General features: G+C 36.8%; 1 protein-coding gene across 3 annotated transcripts in view; it reads right to left on the reverse strand.

The window, feature by feature from the left end:
• CBLB (Cbl proto-oncogene B) overlaps positions 1-23,451 on the reverse strand; it is a 138,840-nt gene that overhangs the window by 23,317 nt on the left and 92,072 nt on the right. For all 3 annotated transcript variants that reach the window (XM_065646408.1, XM_065646415.1, XM_065646425.1), the window contains 5 exons: positions 21,561-21,692; positions 16,353-16,556; positions 7,884-8,069; positions 5,276-5,641; positions 2,613-2,707 (listed from right to left, as the gene is read on the reverse strand). In XM_065646408.1, the coding sequence (XP_065502480.1) occupies positions 2,613-2,707; positions 5,276-5,641; positions 7,884-8,069; positions 16,353-16,556; positions 21,561-21,692 (983 nt within the window). The remainder of the gene's footprint in view (positions 1-2,612; positions 2,708-5,275; positions 5,642-7,883; positions 8,070-16,352; positions 16,557-21,560; positions 21,693-23,451) is intronic.

The raw sequence follows: 23,451 nt of genomic DNA on the forward strand, positions 1-23,451 counted from the left end.
AAAGAAAGTCATATTTGTAATGTCATATTCAGCAAAAAGTTGATCAAACATGTTAAGTAGGGCTATTTTAGAATTGTGAAGTTTCAACTAGAGGTCATTTTGCCTCCTCATTATTTAGACTAAGAGATTCCATACACGGTCAATGTACCCTTCAGTCAAACCTTTGAAATTACAGCCTTATGATAATAAGTAGAAAAAATAAAATGCATTGGAACAGTATGAAACAAACTAGCTCTCAAGCCACAACTCTGCAGAGATTGGAGAGCAAGAAATAATGAGAAACTTGCATGAGATCCACTGCACTAGCACAGTTGTGGAAAGCAGAGGTATTTTAGATAAAGCACAGTTCAACAGATTTATGAGGTCTTAGTGCAGTCAATTTGACAGGAGGAAAAATACACTGTAAAAATTTTCTCTCTGACATTTCAAATTAAATCATGCTAAATATTATTTAAGTTACCTTTTTGAAAGCAATGTTGTGGTTGGTGGAAATATTAAACTTGCTATTTCTGAAGATCTTTCCCTCCCCCCACCCAGTTTCTCCACCTACATATTGCCACACTATATTATAGATTATTGGGGTATTTTCTAGTGGCAAAAATACCAAAAACACCATACACGAAAAGAAACCAAACCCAACCAAACTAAAAACCCAACAAACCTTAATTTGTAAGAAATTTAAAATAGACATATTAATGTTTCATGAAGCAACATACAATGATCAATTTTTAATTTTAACAGCCATTCCTTGTGACGTTTTAGTAGTTCTTAATTAGATAACTTGAACTTCTTACCCGTAGGTTATATACTGATACTTCTGGCATTTTAAATTTAAAAATTTAAAATGTGCCGTATATTTTTTAAGTTTTGAGTACAAAATCAAACCATACCTGACAGTTCACTTTCTCCTGAAAAGGCTACGGAGTTTGGTTTTAGCAAACGAAAACTTTGTTTTGGCTGGAATACATCAGTTTTCTACTCAGAGAACATTGGTTAATAAAGACTTTTCTTTTGACCAAGCTACAGTCACACATTCTTGCTTTGGACTGGTTTGACAGGGCTGCCCAGATTGCTACAATATCCTTTGGGCTTTCCAATCAACACTCTATGATTTATATGTACATTGTACTTTACTTCTAGGCTACATTTGCAAAAATCCAAGTAAAAAAAAGGGATTTTCATGAAGCAGAACGTTTTGTTTTTTCAACACTATGAAAAATAAAAATAAGAATCTTCCTCTCTTCAGAATTCAATTTACTTCAGAATAAGAAATTATTTAGTTTGTCTATCAGAGTTATTGCTTTCTCTTTCTGACTGACAGTGTGTGGAACATCCCAGGGTTTTCATTGTATCGTGGAAGGAGTAGTCAGTCTGGAGAAACCATCTATAAGGGGACTGATTACATGAGGTATCCAAACGGTACTCCTGTGATACCTTGCCTCCATCAGGTTATATTACAACATTCAATTACAGAAAGGTCTGGATAATGTTCCAAAATTTGCTTCTGAACCGAAAGTAAACATAGAGAACTTCAATTTGGCAATTGTTCCACCGGAACACACGTTGCTGAATAAAAAAGCCAATGCTCCACTGCACCTTTACTCTAGTGCTCAGGAAGAGAAAAAATGGCATATTAACATAATGTTGAAATTTATGTGTCTTTTTTGCTATTGCTAATCGAGCAACAATGGAATGGGTGGTGAAGATACAGCAAAATTACACACTAATGGGTAAATTCTTGCTATTAATATGTACTGTCCAATTATTTTATTTAACAGCAAGAATCACAGGGAGTATATTGTAAAGAAGCTGTAGGATAACATCAAATATTGTGATAGGCTCTGATTTCCTTACAAAAACACCAAAAAATTGACTACATCATAGCACTTCCAAGCTTTCTGTCTTAAGCATCTCTTCCTCTGCAGAAAATCCTTGGTTAACAAGAGTGATTCATCTTGGTACCAAATAAACAGTCACGTTACTGGAAGACTAAGAGTAGTCTGCAACTTGAAATGACAAAATTTCCCAAACCATATTCTGGAACTCAGGGATGTTGACTCCATTTAAAGTGGATATAAAATGGTTTTGTTCGTTTGTTTTTCAGTCACAACAAATAAAAGATACTGGTGTAAACCCTCGATAAAATTCCATGTATATAAAGCCTAGAAAGTATGACTAGATTAGGCACAGAACACACAAAAATCATGCTCTTTACCCTTAGCACTTTCCTTCCAATCTCTTAATCTCCTGCAATAAATAGCTCTGATCACACTTCTGTAGTAGCAGAAGCAAAACTAGAGTCTCTGCTCTCACTGCAAAATGCCTGTGAACAAGATCCGTCACAATTTATTCTCTCTTCCTATAAAAATGTAATATGCTCAATTAACACTAGAACTGCTCCCACTTAATCTACACAATTTACGTTTCCTCTGTAAACCCACATTAAAGTTCACAGAAAATGTATAACCAAGTTATTTTAGTTCGTTTTCTTTCTTCCCTTCTTTCCTTCTCTTTCTTTCCTTCTCTCTCCCATTTTTCTTTTAGTGCCAGAGAATCAGTACTATTATCTAACACTAATTAACACATTTCTTTTACAGATAAAATTAACTTACTTTATACTAGGGCTGATGGACGCAGCTGGAAGAGGGGGTGAAAGCCGTGGAGGGACATCATATTCTTCATTTATCAGATGACCATTTGAAAAGACCTAAAAATTACACAAGTGTTACAATGCATCTCTCCTGCTGTTTATTATTACAGATGTTCATCAACTAGGTATTAAAAAAACCACAACAACAACAACAAAACAAACACACAAAAAACCCCACAAAAACCCCAGACCTTGAGAAGACTATGGGTAAAGGCTTTTCTAGGAGTTCAAATTACAGAGCTGCTGTCTGAAGTGAGTATTTTCCTATCTGTTTCAGCTCACCCCATTTGGGAGCTGCAGGACACAACAGCTTAAAACTTCACCAAAGGAGGAAGTTCCACATCTCAGTTACTCGATGGACTACTCAGTTACAGCTGAAGTGCTTGGGGGAAAACTAAGATTTCGAGATTGCAAACCGATCAAAGAGAGAGAGATAAAGTACAGAGGGAAAACAACAGGTACAGCAGGCTAAACATGTTAATGTTTTTTAAAACTCTGTAATTCAGCGCCTGCCAGAATCCACCTCCTACCTGCAGGACTGTCTTCCTGATTCTCGGCTTTAATCAACAGCAAAAAAATTGTATCACAATTGATACACGAATCAGGGATAAAACTTAAGTGTTTCCTTTGTGAATGTGCATACAGCCTGAAACAACAATTCAGAGTTCGAAGTTGCTCTGTTTAACTAAATGGCTTGAATCTATAACCTGAAGATGACAGTTCAAACAGCATTTGGCTAAAGAAATAAATATGTAACCTCCAGACTACAATGGCACTTCTGCACTGAGTGGTTATTCTGATATGAGAAGCACTCATTCCAACACCTTCAAGACTGCACCAGACCACAACTGGAATACTATCTGAAGGTACAATTGAAGATATAAACCCAGTATCATATAAAATCAGACGAAAAACTATAGCATTTTAAACAGCAGCATATTTCTAAGTAAAATTTCGGTGGTTTGCCTCAATTGTGGTAAAAGGACATCCTAATTATATATAGTATCCTGGACTTCTTAAGTACCTTTCATCATATATGTCAATGTTCTCTACCAATACTTAACATAACCACAATATTCATATTAAAAAAAAAATGGAGATACAAAGGTTGAATAGCTTGTGACCTTGGGAAAAGCAAATGGAGAGAAAACAGTGATGATTTCTTCAGGGTGACTTAACCAGAAATCCACCCTTCTTAGCACAAGCTATATAGTCTTCAAGCAAAGAAAAAAAGAGCAGTTTTGAGTTAATAACCTGTTCTATGAATAAATTACTGACAAACCTAAGCCTCCCCAACTGTACAGTCTTGCAAGTTGTCTGAAGCTGTCTAATGCCAGAACTACTCTTTCCTATGGTCTCCCGCCCCAGATATCATCAATTAACACATAGAAACAATCATTCAATTTCTCTGATAGAAGAAACATCACAGTCATAGACATACATTCTATTCACTGCAACCAAGGACAGGCAAACATATTTCTCCTGTGGGTGACAAGCAGATGCCCCCTAACCAAACCAAGCTGGACAATGAATGGAAAGGCTGCAAGTGACAACTCTGAACACCCTCAGCATTAAAAATGGATTATTGGACATGACACTGGACATTGGTCCAAGAGAAGTCAAAAGCTGCTATGGACAAATTAGAACAATGTACAATTCCATCAGGTGGAGTTCTGATTTAAGTACAGAAGGGGAAAACATCAGGTACAGATATAAATGAAAAAGAGGAATTGCAATGCTCATTATCCTGAATAAGGTTTAAAGTACTCATAATACCAAATCAAACAATGCAATACTGTGGTTGTGCCACTGAGCACTTTACTTCAAAGATGCTGCTGTTATAGCCAGTGCTAAAGATACAAGAAATGATTCTACATTTAGCTTGGCTTTGGATGTATTTGTTTCCTCTTTCTAGGGTCAAGGCAGGTTAGATCTTTTCCATTAGAGTTTACTGAACATCATGACTAATTTAATGCTCTTTTGAAAAGAATGTTTTACTGATGAACAAGACAAGTGACCTTTAGCATATTTAGGTTTTATGCTAATGCACACAATATATCCAACAATTTAAGTATAGTCATCTGGACATATTGCATAAATTACAGACTGAAGAGGTTACTAAGTCCTCACCTCATCTATGACATAGGTAACCGGAACATCTAATATTCCATCAGCAAATGCATAAACGGTTTTGACATAAGACACTTCCAAAGTGGACCTGAGATGCTATATAGTTTATATATATAATATATATAATATTATATATATAATATAATATATATATAATATATATATAAAATATAGTTTATTAGAGCACATAGTGCTATATTATTATCATGCAGCACCTGTACGGATAATTTGCTAAAAGAATATAGCAAATCCAGAATTTTTTTCTCCAAGCTATTTTTTGATGGTTTCATGCTAAAATTGTAACTTCGACCCTCATGTACTGTTGCTTTACAAATTACAGTATTTAACAAACCATTTATCACCAGCTTATTATTAAACAGCAACAGGAAAGATTTGGAAACACCAGATCAACACTGGCCCATATAAGCAGTACGTAAGAAAACACTGCAAGTAGGGTATCAAATTGGGATTCAACACATTGAGCTCATTCCATACCTTGGCACCTTCCACAGGCAGCTCGTGACGTCTATGTTTCCTCATAAATCCTGGATCAGAACTTACACGGTTGTGCCTTCCATTTATGTTTGAAACTGCAGTCAGTCCTGGTTTGGGAGAAGCATCGCTCCCTATTCGACATCCTACCAAATGATTTGTCCCAAACACATCTCTGGGACACCAGCCTTCGAGGGGCATCGGCTGGTCTCGGGAAGGCACACTTTCTGGATGATGCAGGTGTCTGCTTATCCTGTTGTCTGGTGGAATTGGAGGGGGTCTCTCTGGTGGGGGCGGTGGAGGATCACGCAAGGGAGGTGGAGGTGCTGGCAAAGGTTTGTCTTGTTTCCTCACCATACAAGGAGAAGACTAAACAACACAGTAAGTCAGGAAAAAAATAAAAAGTTACATATAAACATGCATATATCTCTCAAGATCAAGTTTGGCTTTACCATTTTTAACTGACATATTTTCAAGGCATCATACTTGCCAGCAGGTTAAATGTTAATCTTGTCTTTGCACTCTGCAGACAACCTGGTTTCTCTTCAGAAAGCATCCCCCCATTTCTGCTGTTGCCTGAGTAACCCAAGGAAGGATGTGGATGGGAGAAAACAAAAACAACTGAAGCAAATCTATCTGACCCATAATTTTTTTCCAGAATCCTTTGCTTTCATTCTTTGAATCACTCATTTAGCTGCTGAAACAAATTCTGAGGAATGTTTGGAAAAAGCTGAAAACCAGGTTAACAAAAAAACCCCAAAAATGTATTTAGGTAGTTGTATAGCTTCTAAGAGCACAAATCCGATAAAACCAAAATATTTTCATCAGGAGCGAATTACTAACAGCATTTTACAAAATAGCATTTGTGCCAGGTCTTTAAGAAATGTTTTCCTCTTACCACCAGCTACTGTAAGAAACACAGGGAAGATTATTTCCCTTGGAAGGTGTAATTTTCATGGACTATTGTAAGCTTGCATATTACCACTTGAAGAGATGGAGGCCACAAAAGTTTTTAAAGTAAGAATAGTATTTGCTCTCACTTCACGGATTAGCCCACCATTATTCTTCAAGTAGCCCCTTAACATGTTACTTAGATTGAAAAGAAAGTTATTCTACCTGCAGGTCTATTCATATAAATAGGACAATATATTAAATAACAGTGTTTAATTCCGCTGTTAGTTAAGAAAAATAGTTATTTTCACTGTCAAGGAAGGAACATAATGGCTGGGTCTAAACTTTTTGTTATAGCTTATAATTATAGTTATAGTTTTCCATTTCAGAAAAAGAGAAGAGGTTTTTTTGACTGAAGCAGTAATCTTAGCAGGACTAAATTGTCTTCTTTTTTTATTTAAATATGAATTTTTTCAAGTATGAAATTATTCCTGTTGCCTCCATCTTATTTCCCTACACTAAAATTTTTTTTTCCCAGGAAAAGTTTCAAGGAAAAAACACACCATTTTCAAAATAACGTCACAAAAAAATCAAAGCAATATTAATGGTATTTCTGATTTTCTGGGTTTGTTTTGTTTTTTATAAGTCATTAACCTTGTGAAAATACACGATTGTAAAACTAATTTTTAATCGATGTGCCAAATGTTCAGCATATATCCTCAATGTGTTATAAATTTCCTTGTACGAAAAGTGAAGAAAGAAGCCTAAAGAAACTATTCGCATTTCTATTTTTTCCTGTAGACTATAAACCACTAGAATCTTAAAAAGAGTTTGATTTTCGAGCTTGCAGTTAAAAACCTGACAAAATAAATAGGGTACTTCATACTGGATTATTATGAGTACACAAGTTTCAAGTCATGTTTTGAACTTGAATTTGAATTCATCATCTACAAATCAAAATTTAAATCTAATTCCCCCTCTCTATACAGCAATCACAACAAAATGATCAATAATAGAGAGCAACAAACACAGTGTTTTTTCCTCATTCATGCTCATCCACTAAAAAAAAAAATCACTAATTCTTTAGTGTCATTAGTTTCACAAAAAACAGCATACAATGTATTAGCTAGTGAGTCATTATTATTTCCCTTGAAACTTACATATGCCAATTAAGGTTTTGAAAGCAGGGTATTTGCACATATTTTTCTTGTAAGGGTAGTGTGGAAATTGAGCATAAATAATCATCAGAGCACGATGTATCATTTAAATGAGATGATGACCTTAAAATCTATTTTCAGAAAACTTTCATTTCTATTTATTTTCATGAATTGGGGTTTATTACAGAATTTATCCATCACAGCAATGTCTTTAAAATTCTGAACATTACCAAGTGCAATGTAATCATCAGACAAACAGAGGTCACATTTGACCAACACATGCAGCTGTAAACATCTGACTAAAGTATTATGCAAAGGGACAGGCACTCGTCAAAGTCAACTGAGGGAGATAAGAGATGTAATCAGTGTGGATCTAATCTAAAGTTTTTCCAAGCTACAAGGAATTAAAGTTCTTTTGTACAGAGCAAACTCCTGAAAAATACACATGGAAAATTTCATAATAGTCTACCTTCCAAAACAAAAAAGCAAGCCCACCTTAAACCCAACCAAATACAATTTCTCAACATTCGTATATAAAGAAATAATGCTTCAGTAAGACTTACCTTTGGTGATCCCGTTGGGCTGGCACACGGTGACCGTGCTACTCCCTTCTGAATAAGATCCAGCCGTGGAGGTACAGGTGGAAGACTAAGATGTGGGATTTGCAGGGGGTCTGGAAGTGGTTTTCTTCTTTGTGCAAGAGGGGAAGATCCCGGGGAAGTCACTGGAGAATTCTGCCTCTCATTGCACTTCAAGACAGAAAAAAAAATACTACTAGTATTTACCTGATGACCAAGTATACGACTTCCTTTCCATGACTAAAACATTTGATACTTGACAGGTATTTACTAATAGTCATTTATCAAATGGACAACATGCTACTCTTAATTATTAGATGGTATAGGTGCTCAGCTTAATGGTTACTGAAAAAGAAGCCAACAAGTCATTCTACCTCAAAACTAAGATCTATGCTAAAATGTGATGAAAATAAAAGAGTATATATTCCAGAAATTTGTTTAAAAAACAAGCAATCATTGCCATACAAAAGGAAACAATCATGAACGTATTTTACTGTAGTACTGCTACTCCTGATGACCTTTTTATTCATAGAGAGTACTCTATGTAAAATTCTATACCTGACTTTCAAAAGCCAGATGCTTATGATATTGTCTGTTAAGTTCAGCCCATTTCCAAATCACACTTCCATAGGAAATGTGTCTTCTGAAAACCTGCAAATCAAAATCCTCAGCAAGCCAATTGCCGAAGCAGTTATTTCTGTCCTCATTTGTGTGCTGATTTACAAAAATCATTTTAGGACAATCCAGTTTATCTTTTTAGCAAATATTAAACTAATGAAACACATACCTTGAACATAACCTGCAAGTGACAAATGATGATTTTTTTTCATGACTTGTCCCCTCAAATTCATCAGAACCAAAGATTTCAACCCAAAATGGGCTCCACCCATTTTTGCAACTAGTTCCTGAACCTCATCTGGGGGAGTTTTAACCAAAACAGTTTAGTTGCTTGCATAAAGCAGTTAGAGTTACTTCTGTTACTTCTGTATTTGTATCATTGCACTGTATGCAGACCTGGATGCTTATGCTGTTCTGTGCTCTCCCTGACTGCAGGCACCAGTAGCTGGAAGACGTTCACACCAAGCATCAGCCTCAGGCCACTTGTGCACTGAGGCATCCAAGTATTCTCACTATATAACTTGCCCATAGAGGCTAACAATCTGCCATCTTCTTAGGCCAAGCATATAAAATTGCTCACAAAAATGCATCCATCTCTAAGTTAAATCATTTTGATGAAAACGTTTCCACTCTTTTCATAAGATTTTTCTCACCAATGCTGTACATTCCACAGTGATGACAGGAATGAGACTAGCAAGTTCTTTAACAAGGTAAACAAGTAAACAACATTGCCTTTCTTTACATATAGTGACTATGTTAAAGAATCTGAAAACTTCATAAATTCAAAAGAACCAGGAAAAGAATCTAGTGTGCTGACTCCTTACCCTATGCACTACAGCTTAGTTTAATATTCTGCCCTATATGTAACTGGGATTGCTACCAGATTTTCTTCAGAAATAGTAGTTACCACAGTACTACAGGATAACAATGCAAGAAAAAAAACGAGACAGAGGAATAAGGAGGTTTTGAAGAGGTAGAAGGTTGAAGTTCAGTTCCATTGCCAGAATGATATTTTTGTGATGCACAGGGTCTTACCACTTGGTCTACACATGCAAGGTCAGTGTCATAACTACACATGCAATTTCAGGAGACTGAACAACAAAAGATTCATGCTCTTCATGGCTACTAGAAGCTTCTCAGTTTCTCCTCTCTATAAAGAAGTGGTCACGATGTTCATATTAAATGGCTTGAATATGTTTCCTTTAATTGGTGAATGTCACAGACCTTGACTGGACACCCATGATAAATAGATGATTGTGAGGCGCTTGGCCTCTCTGAACATTACAGGAAGCTGAATAACTAAGCTAGATATGTCTCTCGCAAGCATGCCTGAGCAACCTTAATTATAAAATCGTGACAAACTGAATATGAGCATCTATCAGTTAAATAGCATAATAAACCCTGTATCATTTAATACCATTAGTTTTAAAAGTTTGGTTATAACTCCATCAAGCACTCCTAAAACCCAAGAGCCATGTAATATAATACATTCAACGCTCTGGCTTCAGTAGCAGAATGAATATCAATTTATTTCCCAAATTATTTGAACAGAACAAAATAGGAGGTCTCTTGCCTCCAAAAAGTTATTTAAAATAAATGAAAGTGTTGTATAACAGTAAGTCTTTACGTTTGAGGTGTTGCACAACATACTGTACCTCAGTCAGAATACCTAAGAAATAATCCTATATATATAATAGGAGTTGGAAACAAAGAATAAGAAAAATAGGAAATACTGAAAACAGAGCACTGGACAGTAAGCATGTGTTTGGAATTTAAGACGTTCAAATGGTCATACCATCACATTAATTAACTTGACTTCCTCAGAGGGTAACCTGACAGAGTCTCAAACGTCACACTGTGTGTAGTTATGTGAATCCACAGCAAAATGAACATTGTAGTGACAGCATTTTAAGAATATCCATCGCTGTTGCTGTATGACAACCTTCTCTTACACAGTTCTGCTCTGCAAAATGATACGCTCTTCCCTCAGTGAGCCCACTGGTCTCATCAACGTGAGCGTTCTTTTCTCCTGCCATAACAACAGTCCAGCTCCAGCAGAGACAGAAACCATGGAAATACTCACATTTAAAAGCCACTGGGGACTGATGTTATTTTCAGATTTATAGAAATGAGTGGCTGAAAGACACACCTAATATCTACTATGCAATAACGAACACTAGAACAATATGAAAATTTATTTTAAAATTCCATATTCTTATAACCTGACAGGAGATTAGCTTATGTGATAAACATTTGGTTCCATATATTCTTGGTATTTAGCGATCTCTACCCATCATATTCCATGAATGGTAAATCACAACTGCCAAAAACAAATGGAAATTTTTCCAAGTCTTAAGTGTGCGAAAAGACTTCCATTCAAGCTTACCTCAATGCCTTGTTTCAGAATAGTAAACAGTTCAGTTCCCTGAACTACAGTTGCCTACAGCCACAATGCTATCAGAGCACGTTGTGGCCTCAGAGGTTTCAAAAAGAGAACCAATGATGGCCAACAGGTTAAAGAATAACTTATGAGGCATGAGGAAAAGAAAAAAGGAAAATAGCTGATAGCAAAAGCAGTTTCTCTCCCCTACAAGGAAGCTTAATCCATGTCACTGCTTGATGCTGAAGTAAAAGAGAATACTTTGCTAGAAGAAACTGAAAAAAAATAATTCTACGGTTAAACCTACTGAAAACAAAGCAAAATATTCCACAACAACAAACAGGTTTTCTTCAGCCTTCAGTATCAGATTTGCACCACATTCTCATTATAAAGAACCCCATATTTTTCCTGTCTGCCCCCCATCCAACCTGTCTAGCTGCATCATTTCATGTTTGTTGTCAGCTAGGCCAACAAGACGGCTGCTCTTCATGTGGATACCAGGGCATTAACAGATGCACAAATACCTACTCTTTTTGGCAAACTCCTTAAGGACGAAGAGATTTAAATTTTTTCTGTTTGTCACCTACTGGAGATTTCTGTGTATTTTCTATTCACGGGGAATCAAGCAGCAACAAGAGCAGCACAGTAACAAAAAGATGAAACAAGCGAGTGATTAAGACATAAACGAATACAAATGAACTGGCAGTGACAGAAGACAGCCCTTCAGTGCACAAAGGGGCCCTGCTGCAACACACACAGACCTGTGCAATAAAGATGTAATTAAGGAAAAGAACACAGGCTCCTTTGTAACAACATGGATTTCATCTGGTTGGGATGGCTGCTGCCAAAGGAAAAGCAGCTGTGACTTACTTTGCAATTCTGCTGCAGAGCAGAACACACTTGTGTTATTTGATCAAATGTATTTACTACTGGGATATACTGGTATCAGTTTGCCCCCAGTGGTTGTGAATTCAAGAATAAGGCTGATTCCAACATTGATTACAATTCTAGTGAAGGTTTTTCTGATGGAAATATCAGCAGTCTGGCTATTGAATCAAGAGTTTTAGTTTCAAATGCCCTTCTGCAAGACAGACACATATGAAAAGCATACTCAACACAAATCCTAACAAGTAACTGACTGAGGAATATTATCCTGATTGTGTCCTGCTGGAGTGAACTCAGTAATTTAAAATTGCATAACGACATCTAAGAAGGTCTAAGCTGACCTACACCAGAAGTGGACTTTTCATTTCCAAGTAGTTCCCTAAAGTATATTTATTTATAACCAGGTAAGAGTAACTCACATATTTGTTATTTCTCATTAGGATTAATTGTGACCTAGACAGATTAGTATAACCTGGATTTAAAAATTTGTATGAGGATATAAAGTTATATCAACACTCATGTGAACATTTTTTACATAGACAGGGCTTGTTCTTTATTTGATCTTTCCTTTGCTGATCCAAGAAAATGCATGTGAAGGAGGGAGAGGGAGTTAAGGCTGTGAAAGTCAGCACCACACCACCTAAAGGAATCAGTAAAATACATTTCAACTAAGAGAGGCACACTGCCTCCCAGCACTTACGCCTCTTTCAAATACCAAGCAGCTAAAGGACTCTCTTCTTGTATGGTATGATTTTAATAAATTCCCATGAACCAGGTGTAGCATTAAGAAGGAAGTGAATTGTATTATATGTATGAATTAAGAATGTACAGCTGAAAGGAATACCTGGATACATATTTGAGGTTGGTTTTCATAGTTTGTTTTGGTTTGGTTTTTTTACATATTCCTGTATTTTATATGACAAAATTAAAAACATTCTTACTACATAAGACATGCCTTTTTTCATTAACAGAAAAAAAATCAATTTAATAATATGGAAATGAGGGGGGGAGTAAAAAACATAGTATCGTCCCATATTTTGAGAACCAAGGTCTTTTGTCATGATTTGTTAAGCATCTGCTGAAGAAGCCAAATCATGACAAACAGTGGCTTTCAGCTTTGACAATTTCCTATAACTATTTTAAAGTAACAGTGTTAATCTAAGTCAGTTTTTGGTGCATTCAGACAGCTAGGAAACTAATTCCAGAGAAGATGGTAAGTGTCCAGACAAAGGTATAACAACTTCATCTAGTTATAAAAGAAAGCACTTTTAGAGAATGTCTACTTTCAGCTGTAGAAAACCTCATTATCTCCTCTAGGCCACTAGGGCCTTCCTCTATGTTTTCAGCTAATATTATTAAGATCAAACAATTACCTCAGCACTTCTGAAATTCACAATTATTTGCTCTTAACAAGAACTCCTGCACTACGCATTTTCCTTACCTTCTTTCTTTCTTTTTAAAAGAAGTGTATCAAATTACATCTTGCACAAGGTAAAGTGACAGATAACTTTTAATTCGTTGGAACAATGGAATATTAAACATTATGGAATAATAAACATAGTCTGCTAGAGACTCAAATGCTCTCTTTAACAATGGAAAAAGTAATTTTTAATATTTACCTAAGCCTGTAAGCTGCACATTTTTTTAATGTGCATTTCATATTGTTGTGCTTGGCTAGCACAAATGGTATAGAGCTGAGAAAAGGAACACTTCAGGCCAAATCTGCATTAGCTAATCTGATACCATGGGGCTGGACATTTCTCAGCAGTAAGACAATTAACAGAGGGTTTGGCACCACTCTTCATATTTTTTTCACAAAGAAATATTGAAGACAATTTGAAAATTAAAAAGAAATAAGCTGCTTGATGAGGCAGATAAACAAGACTGTCTGCAGTAGATTCCTCTAAAGCCTCTGTTAAGGTGATCTGCGGCTGCTGCTGACTCATACACAACACCTAGCAAGAATGATTCATTCTTCTGTGTATCCATTTACTCATTCCATTAAAGAATGAGTAAGTAGCTTTGCGATTATTATTTTTCTCAAAGCAATTTCAAGTCTAAGGTCCCTCAGGGACTTAATTCAGATACTTCTTACGGTTTAGAGTACGCTTCAGAGATAGAGTGATAAACTGAAGAATTGGTATTTTTCATACAGGTACAGCTGGAGATTTAAAAAAAAAAAAAAAAAAGTATCTTCTTTACACTTAAATGACAATTCCAAAAAGCGTTTTTCAGCTTTTCATTTTGTCAAGAAGAACTCACTTAAAAACCCACCCAGGACCCTTAATCAGTGATCAAACTGACTATGTGTGCTTCTGAAATGAGGCTACTGAAACTATACTTTGCATTATAAATATTATTTCCAAGTGCAAGTTCCAAAGGTATTAGAAACATTTTAACAGTGCCCCTCCCACAAGGCTTTTGGGACAATTAGGGCTGATTTGAATATCTCCACAACACATTGTGAAGCCCTACAGTCACTTTCATCAGGACTTCAAGTCCTTGGAACTTTGCTCTTCCAGCAAGTTTATCACCCCATCTCCCTGCTAGCCAGATAGGCCACAAGAAGATTTTCTCAGTAATACCACATGGTCTTGTCAGGTGATATGAGACAAAAACAGCCCATTTGATTTTCAAGGATCAACAGGTTTATGTTGAGAAAGCGTATGACATTCCTTGCAATAAAATAAAAATTGAACAATATGTTCCTTGGGATTACAAAGTAACAACAGTATCAGCAGGTTGGCCGCAGGAACTAAATTGTCTTTGTCATCTAACTTCCATTGTTCCAACAAATCAAATGACTACAACACAGCCATTATGCAGTACCACATTCATATTAACAGCATTAACATGAAACCAAAGAAAAATTCAAAAAGACTAAAATCCTACATAATATTGCAAAGAACAAAAAATAATTTCTTCTAGCAGGCTCTGAAGAAACACTGTTTAAAAAAAAAATAAAGAACAACTAAAAGAAAAAGACAAGGCTGATGAAGGCATTACTAACAAAAAGCATGTATGAATAACGCCATATTCCACATAGGTGGTGTGGTTAAGAGCATCTGTGTACAACTGCTGGTAACAGCTTTAAGAGAACAGCTTAAAAAAATCACCAAGTGACCTGATAATTCAAAATTTTCAAGCAAGGACTTCAAGAGGCTGACAAAGACTGGAAAACGCTGTTCCTGAACTTCAGGGATAATTAGTAGGTTTCTTTCACTGAACTATGAAATTAATGACATAAAAATAGCGAGCACCAAACCACTCAAGCACTTGGCAGATACTGAAAACAAGACTTCTTATAGTAAAGCCTATTGTTCCTTCTTTTGATAAAAGCATAATGCAATTTTGCCTTATCATGGAAGCGATAGTGCTATAAAAGCCCATCAATTCAAGGCTATCTCACAGAGGTCAGGCTGCAGACTGCAATTTAAGTCCAGGCAGGAAGGATAAACTGTTCCCAAGAGTAGGCCACATTGTACTACATACACAACACAAGAATGATTCATAGAGGTTAGGAAGGATATCAGAAGTATGTATATTACCTGACAGATACTCTCAGGCATTAGAGTGAAACAACGTTTGTGGGTTTTTTTAAACAAAACAAACAAAAACCACAAACCAAAACCAAACAAACCAAAAACAAAACCAAAATCAACAACAACCAAACCAACCAAAAAACGCCATGATGGTACAGAAATGGAAGAGGAGGATGTTACAGAATTAATTCCAAGGCAACTACGCAATCTAGATGACGTAGGAAAAGGTAAAAATATAGATAATGCACTGTAAAATTTGGTGTTGCATGGTCTATGACAATATCTATTCCAGGCTAAAATACAATAGTAAAAACTACTAACATAAAATAATTAAGTACTGTCGTTGACAAAAGTTTATCAGTGATAAAATCTCCTGTGACCAAAGAAAGATCCTAGAATTTAACATACAGCACTTTCAGGACAGAAAACATCACAAAACACAAAGTCACTATGAAAAATCTCAGACATACTTTTCCCGCTAAAAGTACCCAATACAAAAAATATAGGAAAAAAAAATCATAGACTCACATGAAACATGATTAAAAGATACTTGTATGCAATACAAATCGGGTTATAGGTCACTTTTATAGAGCAATAATATTCATAGCCTATTTAGAAACTCAAGTTTAATCCTAAAACATTCTGTGCATATGCATCCACATGTGCAGAAAATGAATAATATATTCTATATATATGAAATATTGTGTTCCTGACAAATAAAAGTTAATGGAATTGTCCACATAGTGTATTTTGGACAAGAGTCTCAGCTGGTGCAAACTCATGCTTCCTCCATTATAAATAGAGTTAACTCGGTGCATATCAGCTGGGAATCTGGATTGTTTTTTTCCTCCCACTGAACTTCAGTATTATCACTGCAATATTGATGCATTTTGTTTTTTCAACCCGAGAACTGTTCAGTGAGTTGCTGAAACCTAGAGCACGAACGGCAACATCTCATTGATCAAAGTTACAGGCAGCTTCATTTACAAACGTATAGCTTTATGTGTTGTACAGCATTTGAAAATTTACCTTTCGGACTGAAGCCAAACGATTCATCATTAAAGACTCTTCTCTGTCGTCATCATCATCCAAGTCCAACATAGGCATGCTAAAGCTATCAATAATACTGCAGCACCTGGAGTTTTCATCCCTTGGATCAAAGGGATCCACAATGATTGGTTCAGTTCCTTTGATTTCACAGCGGCAGAAAGGACAGCCTTGGCCATCAGACTCCTACAGCAAGACAAAAAAGTACATTATTTTTTAAAAATATAAAAATAGGAGTAAGCTTATAAAAGTAGGTCTTACATCTTTCTACACAAAAACGCCCTTAACAGGTCTTTAAGAGCTCCTAAAGAAGGACTGGAGTAAACAGGAAACAGATTCACAGATATTTAACTATAGTAAATGGTAAAATGACTACACTTTTAACACTGTCTCTCTTCAGAAGATTAAGCTTCACTTACAAATAACTAAACAAAATGCAGCCATTGTCTCTACAAAGCACCAAAATTGTAATTGTCTTAGCATTACACACCAGGAAGCAACACCTTGCCTTTTAGAATTACAATGTTCCTATTACTTCAGAGGAAAGAAGGTGAGGTGTGTAGACAGAGATAATGCATTTTATTATATATCTTTTATATTAAATATAGAGTATTTATTTTTCATTTTAAATTACAAAATGCAGATGAGCTGCATTTCTCTGAAGAATATATATACAGTCCATCACAGCTGCAACTTTACTGTCATTCAGCGATATGCATACAGAAAATCTAAAGCTACATTTTTTGACATGTTTAAGTAACAAACCAGGACTTTACTACATTTTCAATAAATTACGTAAAACAAGGAACTATTTTCACATGTCATCAGAAATAAGAATTATTTGAATTTTACTTTTAAAGTAGTATGATGTGTTAAATGATTGTCAAGCAGTCATATTTTACTTATTTCAGAAATATTTTTTCCTTGTCAGAAGTAATCAAAATGCCTTTAAAGTAGATTTCAGACTACTAATGAACAAAAATACCTGAAAAAAAGTCTTTCAAGCACTTATAAAGAAATTTTTCCATCAAGAGCACAATGTAGTTTCAAATTAAAGCAAAACAAAAACCAAACAAACCCCACCACCACCACACCACAACACAATCACACCCAAAAGAGCCCTGAAGCTTTGAGAGACCAAGGCAATTCAAACTGAATTCACAAATCACATTGTGTCATATTTGCAGTCAGGAAGACAGCTAAAAAGATATGAACACAAAATTAATTCTAAACAACTCATCCCAAAAGATCATCAAGCAAGCTTTAATATTTTTCTAGCATTATTTTTATCTTGACACTTGCCAGTCTTACCGAAAGATGATTTTGCAGTTTGTGGAAGAACTGTATCCCAAGGCCGGATAACTATAAATGATGTCTCCTGACAAAAGTCACATCTACTGGCATGGTTAGTACTGGATTTTTGTTTGGTACAGAAAGGCATATGTAATCTACTTTTAGCAGCCTTGCAACCTAATAACAAAGGGCTAGTCAACATCACCTACTACTTCAAAGAGTGCCTCCAAATTATACGGACCTACTGAAGTAACCAGTGTCAAGTGAACAGAAGTCCTCCCTTATTCATGCAATTCTTGACTGTTTCATTTGCTAAAAACAGCCTTAGAGATGAGGCATGGAGGTTTTCATTTTCAAGGCTTTCTTGTATCTGTGTTGTCAAGTAGTTCTGTAATAGCAGTTTCCTTTCTTTTCGAAAGCACTAAAATTCACCAAAATATGTTGGGTAACCAATCACAGCAGCAGAGACTTGTATTCAACCGTATGAACACAACTGAGAAATTAAAACTGAGACATCTATATGAATACACACATTCGTCCACGCCCATAGAAAGATTATTTAAAACATTGAGTAGCTATTGTGAACCATACAATGCAGTATATATGCCCATATGCTTTTAGAATCAAGTCCAGACATGTAGTTTTTAGAGAGAAGAATAGACTTCTGTGCAAGAAAATGACATTTTACTCCTGTTGCATAATAGAAAATGGAAACTGCTAAATCAAGTCTTATTTGAGACTGATCTCCATGAAGGTGAACAACTCTTAATCATCCTTAGTCTTCTAATGCAGATTTGATGTTGCTTACTCAATTTTTTCCTGCTTAGTGAAAACATCTGTATTGGACCTCCTGAGGCATGTCTAATGGGCCATTATGCTGCCAATTAAACACTGGCCCACCAGAAGCTCACAACAGCTGATGCTGTTACAGTGTAATTGTTCTTCACTGCCTCACTAATTATACAAAAGTTAAATTTGTAATGAAGTCGGATATGTACCTGGCCAATTACAGCTGGTTGCAATGTTCTGATGAAGCTGGATGTTTCTGAACATGTCAGTTGCCTGAGCCTAAAATCACAGAATCACAGAATGTTAGGGATTAGAAGGGATCTCTAAGATCATCTAGTCCAATCCCCCTGCTGGAGCAGGAAAACCTAGATGAGGTTACACAGGAAGGCGTCCACGTGGGTTTTGAATGTCTCCAGAGAAGGAAACTCCACAACCTCCCTGGGCAGGCTGTTCCAGTGTTCTGTCACCCTCACCGTGAAGAAGTTTCTTCTCATATTTAAGTGGAAACTCCTGTGTTCCAGTTTGTACCTATTGCCCCTTGTCCTATCATTGGTTGTCACTGAGAAGAGCCTGGCTCCATCCTCCTGACACTCACCCTTTACATATTTATAAACATTAAAGAGGTCATCCCTCAGTCTCCTCTTCTCCAAGCTAAAGAGACCCAGCTCCCTCAGCCTTTCCTCATAAGGGAGATGCTCCACTCCCTTAACTATCTTTGTTGCCCTGCGCTGGACTCTCTCCAGCAGTTCCCTGTCCTTCTTGAACTGAGGGGCCCAGAACTGGACACAATATTCCAGATGCGGTCTCACCAGGGCAGAGTAGAGAGGAAGCAGAACCTCTTTCGACCTACTAACCACCCCCCTTCTAATACACCCCAGGATGCCATTGGCCTTCCTGGCCACAAGGGCACAGTGCTGGCTCATGGTCATCCTGCTGTCCACCAGGGCCCCCAGGTCCCTTTCCCCTACACTGCTCTCTAATAGGTCATTCCCCAACCTATAGTGGAACCTGGGGTTGTTCCTGCCCCCCTGTTCCTTGCCCTGCAAGACTCTACACTTGCCCTAGTTATATTTCATTAAATTTTTCCCCGCCCAACTCTCCAGCCTGTCCAGGTCTCACTGGATGGCAGCACGGCCTTCTGGCATGTCAGCCATCCTCGCAGTTTGGTTTCAGCAGCAAACTTGCTGACAGTGCACTCTGTTCCCTCATCCAAGTGGTTAAGGAATACATTGAATAGTACTGGTCCCAGTACTGACCCTTGAGGCACTCCACTAGATACAGGCCTCCAACCAGACTCTGCCCCATTTACCACGACTCTCTGGCTTCTTTCCTTCAGCCAGTTCCCAGATCACCTCACTACCTGATCGTCCAGGCCACACTTCCTCAGTTTAGCTGCAAGGATGCTGTAGGAGACTGTGTCAAATGCTTTACTAAAGTCAAGGTAGACCACATCCACTGCTTTGTCAAAATGCCTTCTTGTCCTCCTTCTGAATCCCTAGCCATTGGTCAAAGTACTGAGGACCTTTGCTTCTGAAGTCTCCAATACCAGAACCCATCACTGGCACAACACTGGAACATGCTGCTACCATGCTATGAGACACCTGGCAATCAAAAGTACAAAGATTTCAGTCCTTTTGCTTAGTCCTTCTAGTTAAGGGGTGGGGGGAAGCGCTAAAGACTTTGAAATTTCAGATTTTTCTAAAGTGAAAGATTAACACAGTCAGACCTCTATGTTTGTTATTCAGAATGAAACTGGTAAGAACAGAAAAAGGGTACTCCAGAAATGAGAAATATTGTTCCAGCTTACCAGCTGCTTAGTAGTGAAATAAATATTCTTATTTGGGTATGTCTAAAATGGAATTTTCTTAGAATTTCTGATCTGTGGGCCATTTGGAAGATTTGTGTTTGGAGCAAACTCGAGTTTCAGAAAGAACATAAAATCAGAAACTGAGAATGCACCTTTTCCAGCAAGCTTTATTGCTAATGAAAGAAAAAATGATACTTCTGACACATCATGATCACTAGCCAATGATTATTTCTTAATTAGGAATGTGAAAAGGAAATCTATAGTACTTTAAGTCATATCTCAAACATGGTAATGAAAACCCCTTAACTGGGATGAACTCATTTAAAACCAGGTCAAAAATAGATTAGGGTCGAGGATTCTTTTTACTCTTCTCATTACATTTGTAACCAAAGACTGGTGCCTAACTGTGGAACAGAGTCCTGCCTGAGAATGACACGACCCTTACTTTTCGCCACAAAATACAGATAGGAAAGAAGAAAAGGGCAGGGAGAAGGAGGCAGAATTGATTCAGTTTGAGAACCACCTATTAGGGGAAAGTCTGAAATCATAAAGAGGAATGACCTCTGCTTTTAGTTTTTAAGTCAAATGATTGTTAACTGTGCTGAAGTAAAGCTTACAGTCCTCCCTTTTCCCAAGGACTGGTATGCCCATGAAGAAGATGGACAAAACACAGCCACATGTGTCACCAGTAAGTCTCTGTGGTTTTTTGGATATTCTGTAAATGACACTGAGAGACCAGAGTTTCCCCTCCATCCAATTTCTTACCCCAACAACCTTCTAAATCTAAATGGTTTAGTGCTTTACACATTATTAACATGAAACACAAGAATCCTAAGACTATTTTTCCACAGGCCATTTCATCAGTCATCCATATTGATGGAATCCTTCTCTCACCAAAGACATCCTGTCTCCTTGTAAAATGCCATGGAGTCAGTTATCCTCTCCCAGCCACTACTTGTCTCCTTCATGCCCTTTGAATATGTCATGAAAGGACCTGGGTTGCTGAATTGGCACCAAATGCCCAGCTTTCACTGAGTAGAGATTGCGCTCAGGAAAGAGTTTCTGCTTAGTAGCAGTCAGCAAATAGTCTTGGTAAGCCTGCAAGTCAAGATTTTAATGATTCTTGGAACTTTATTTTTCACAGATTTTGGTCCACAAAACAATAAGTTTATCATTTTAAATATATATGCCCTTGAGCCCTCTGACTGAGTACTTGGAAAAGTGAACATATACCCACACTGTAAACAAGGATGTAACAGAGAAATCCATCCTCTTCTCCGCTAACTGAACTATGACAGTACCTGCCACGCTGTAAGACAAGACGTGCACATAAGGTGTCCACAAGGCTCAATCTTCACATCCTTGTCATTCTCCGCACAGATTTTACACAGCTGAAAAGTGGAACCCATTTCACAGTACAATTCATACTGCTCCTGTAACAAAAGAAAGTCAAGGGATTATTTCTTTACTGTGATTTGTTCACAAAGAATATACTTAAGGACCAGTAGTAACAAACATTTCTCTGAATCCCATGTTTTTCAACCAATTTCACTTTTTAATCTAGGAAACTATTGCAACTGATCTATCTAAAAGCCACACTAAGGTTACTGAAACAGCTCACTTTTTTGCTTCTTCAAACCCATGATATCTTACTATAAATGCTACAGAAAAAGTTTTAAATATCTGTGCCTATTAGGTTTTCTCCAGACTTCTTACTATCCTGCTTTTCCTTGGTTGCAGTTAAGAGGAAGATAATGAACACCTGGTTGTAAGTGAAAAATTAAGTGATGAATGGGAAGAAAATTGGGATTTAATTTTCTAAGTATTAGTTTAGGACTAATAAAAATTATTGGACTGAAAACTGACAAGCAAGAGGGCTTTCTACCTACAGCAAGGATGTAGTATAGTTAACTTAAGTAAACAACCCTTGTGAAAGAAGTACAGCAAGAAAACCCCCCAGGATAACATGGCAACAGTCATGCACAGATCACTCAGTAGTTTGCATCCTTACAAGACAGACAGGAAGGTATTAGAACACCTTCAGGAGGAATAAATAATAGATAAAACTTGAGTCCAGAACAGTTTTCTAGAATTAGGTATTGTTGGGGAACTGGCAATCAAATGCATTCGTGTAGAAATAAAGCGTTTTTATAGTCTTTAAAAAAACATGTTTTGGAAGCTTAAAATAAGTAGAATCCAGGTCACAGGAAAATAAGCAGCTACTGCTGAGTAATCAGAGGGGAGATGAGGCTAAGAGAAAATAAACACAGCTCGTATATGCAGCTGTAGTCAGTTTGTACTGAAGATGCTTATGGTGGGGGCTCTCACAAAGAATCCATTTGCAGCAATCTAGTCCTGCAGCCACTTTTAAACCATGTTTTCATAGTTCAACCAGCTCTAATGACAGCTTAAAACTACTACAGTTACATATTATTTAAGGCAGCATCCACATAGTTGAATTACTCTGTTGAATTACGATCAGAATTAACTAACGGTGTCCTCATAACTACAAATTCAGAAGCAACTGGATTCATTCAGTGAATTCAAAATACACATGATTGGCTTGTGAAGAACAAGGTAATCACTGAGAATGTCTAAGCTACTTTTTGTTTCCTTGGGGACAAGTAAGGATATGGAGCTAGAAAATCGTTCTGTGAAACACAAATATCTGATATCTCTGCATTACTCTTTTATTAGTATTTTAAGACTGGAGGGAAAAGAAGGAAGTCAGATAAGGAGACGTACTCAGACTTTCCTCAGGTAATCGTTTTTATTAATTCTCTTACTTAAGAAACAGATATTTCCATAACAGTACTCCAGATAATAACAATGATGGTAATGAATACTTCTTTTCTAAAATATTTCTGGAGGTGGAATGCACAATGAGCACTGAGAATTACAGAAGATTCTGCAGGACACTCGGTCTGCTCTGAAGAAACGGCAGAGCATCTGAAACTGTATGGCTTGTATCCAGTCTGATGTCTTTCCTTGAATGTATCCTCAAGACTTTCAGCTGTTTTTGTCAGGAAAAATGCTCTACACAGTATACTTAACCTTCTAGTTAATTTCAGTAGCATTTTTAATCAAGCATTTGTCTTGCAGGGGCTACTTCATATTAATTAAATATCAAACATCTGCACATTAATTTATCACATCATCACTTAATCAGACTATAAACACACCTAGATATTT

The sequence above is a fragment of the Caloenas nicobarica genome, chromosome 1 (assembly GCF_036013445.1).
Source record: "Caloenas nicobarica isolate bCalNic1 chromosome 1, bCalNic1.hap1, whole genome shotgun sequence".
Classification (NCBI taxonomy): Eukaryota; Metazoa; Chordata; class Aves; order Columbiformes; family Columbidae; genus Caloenas; species Caloenas nicobarica.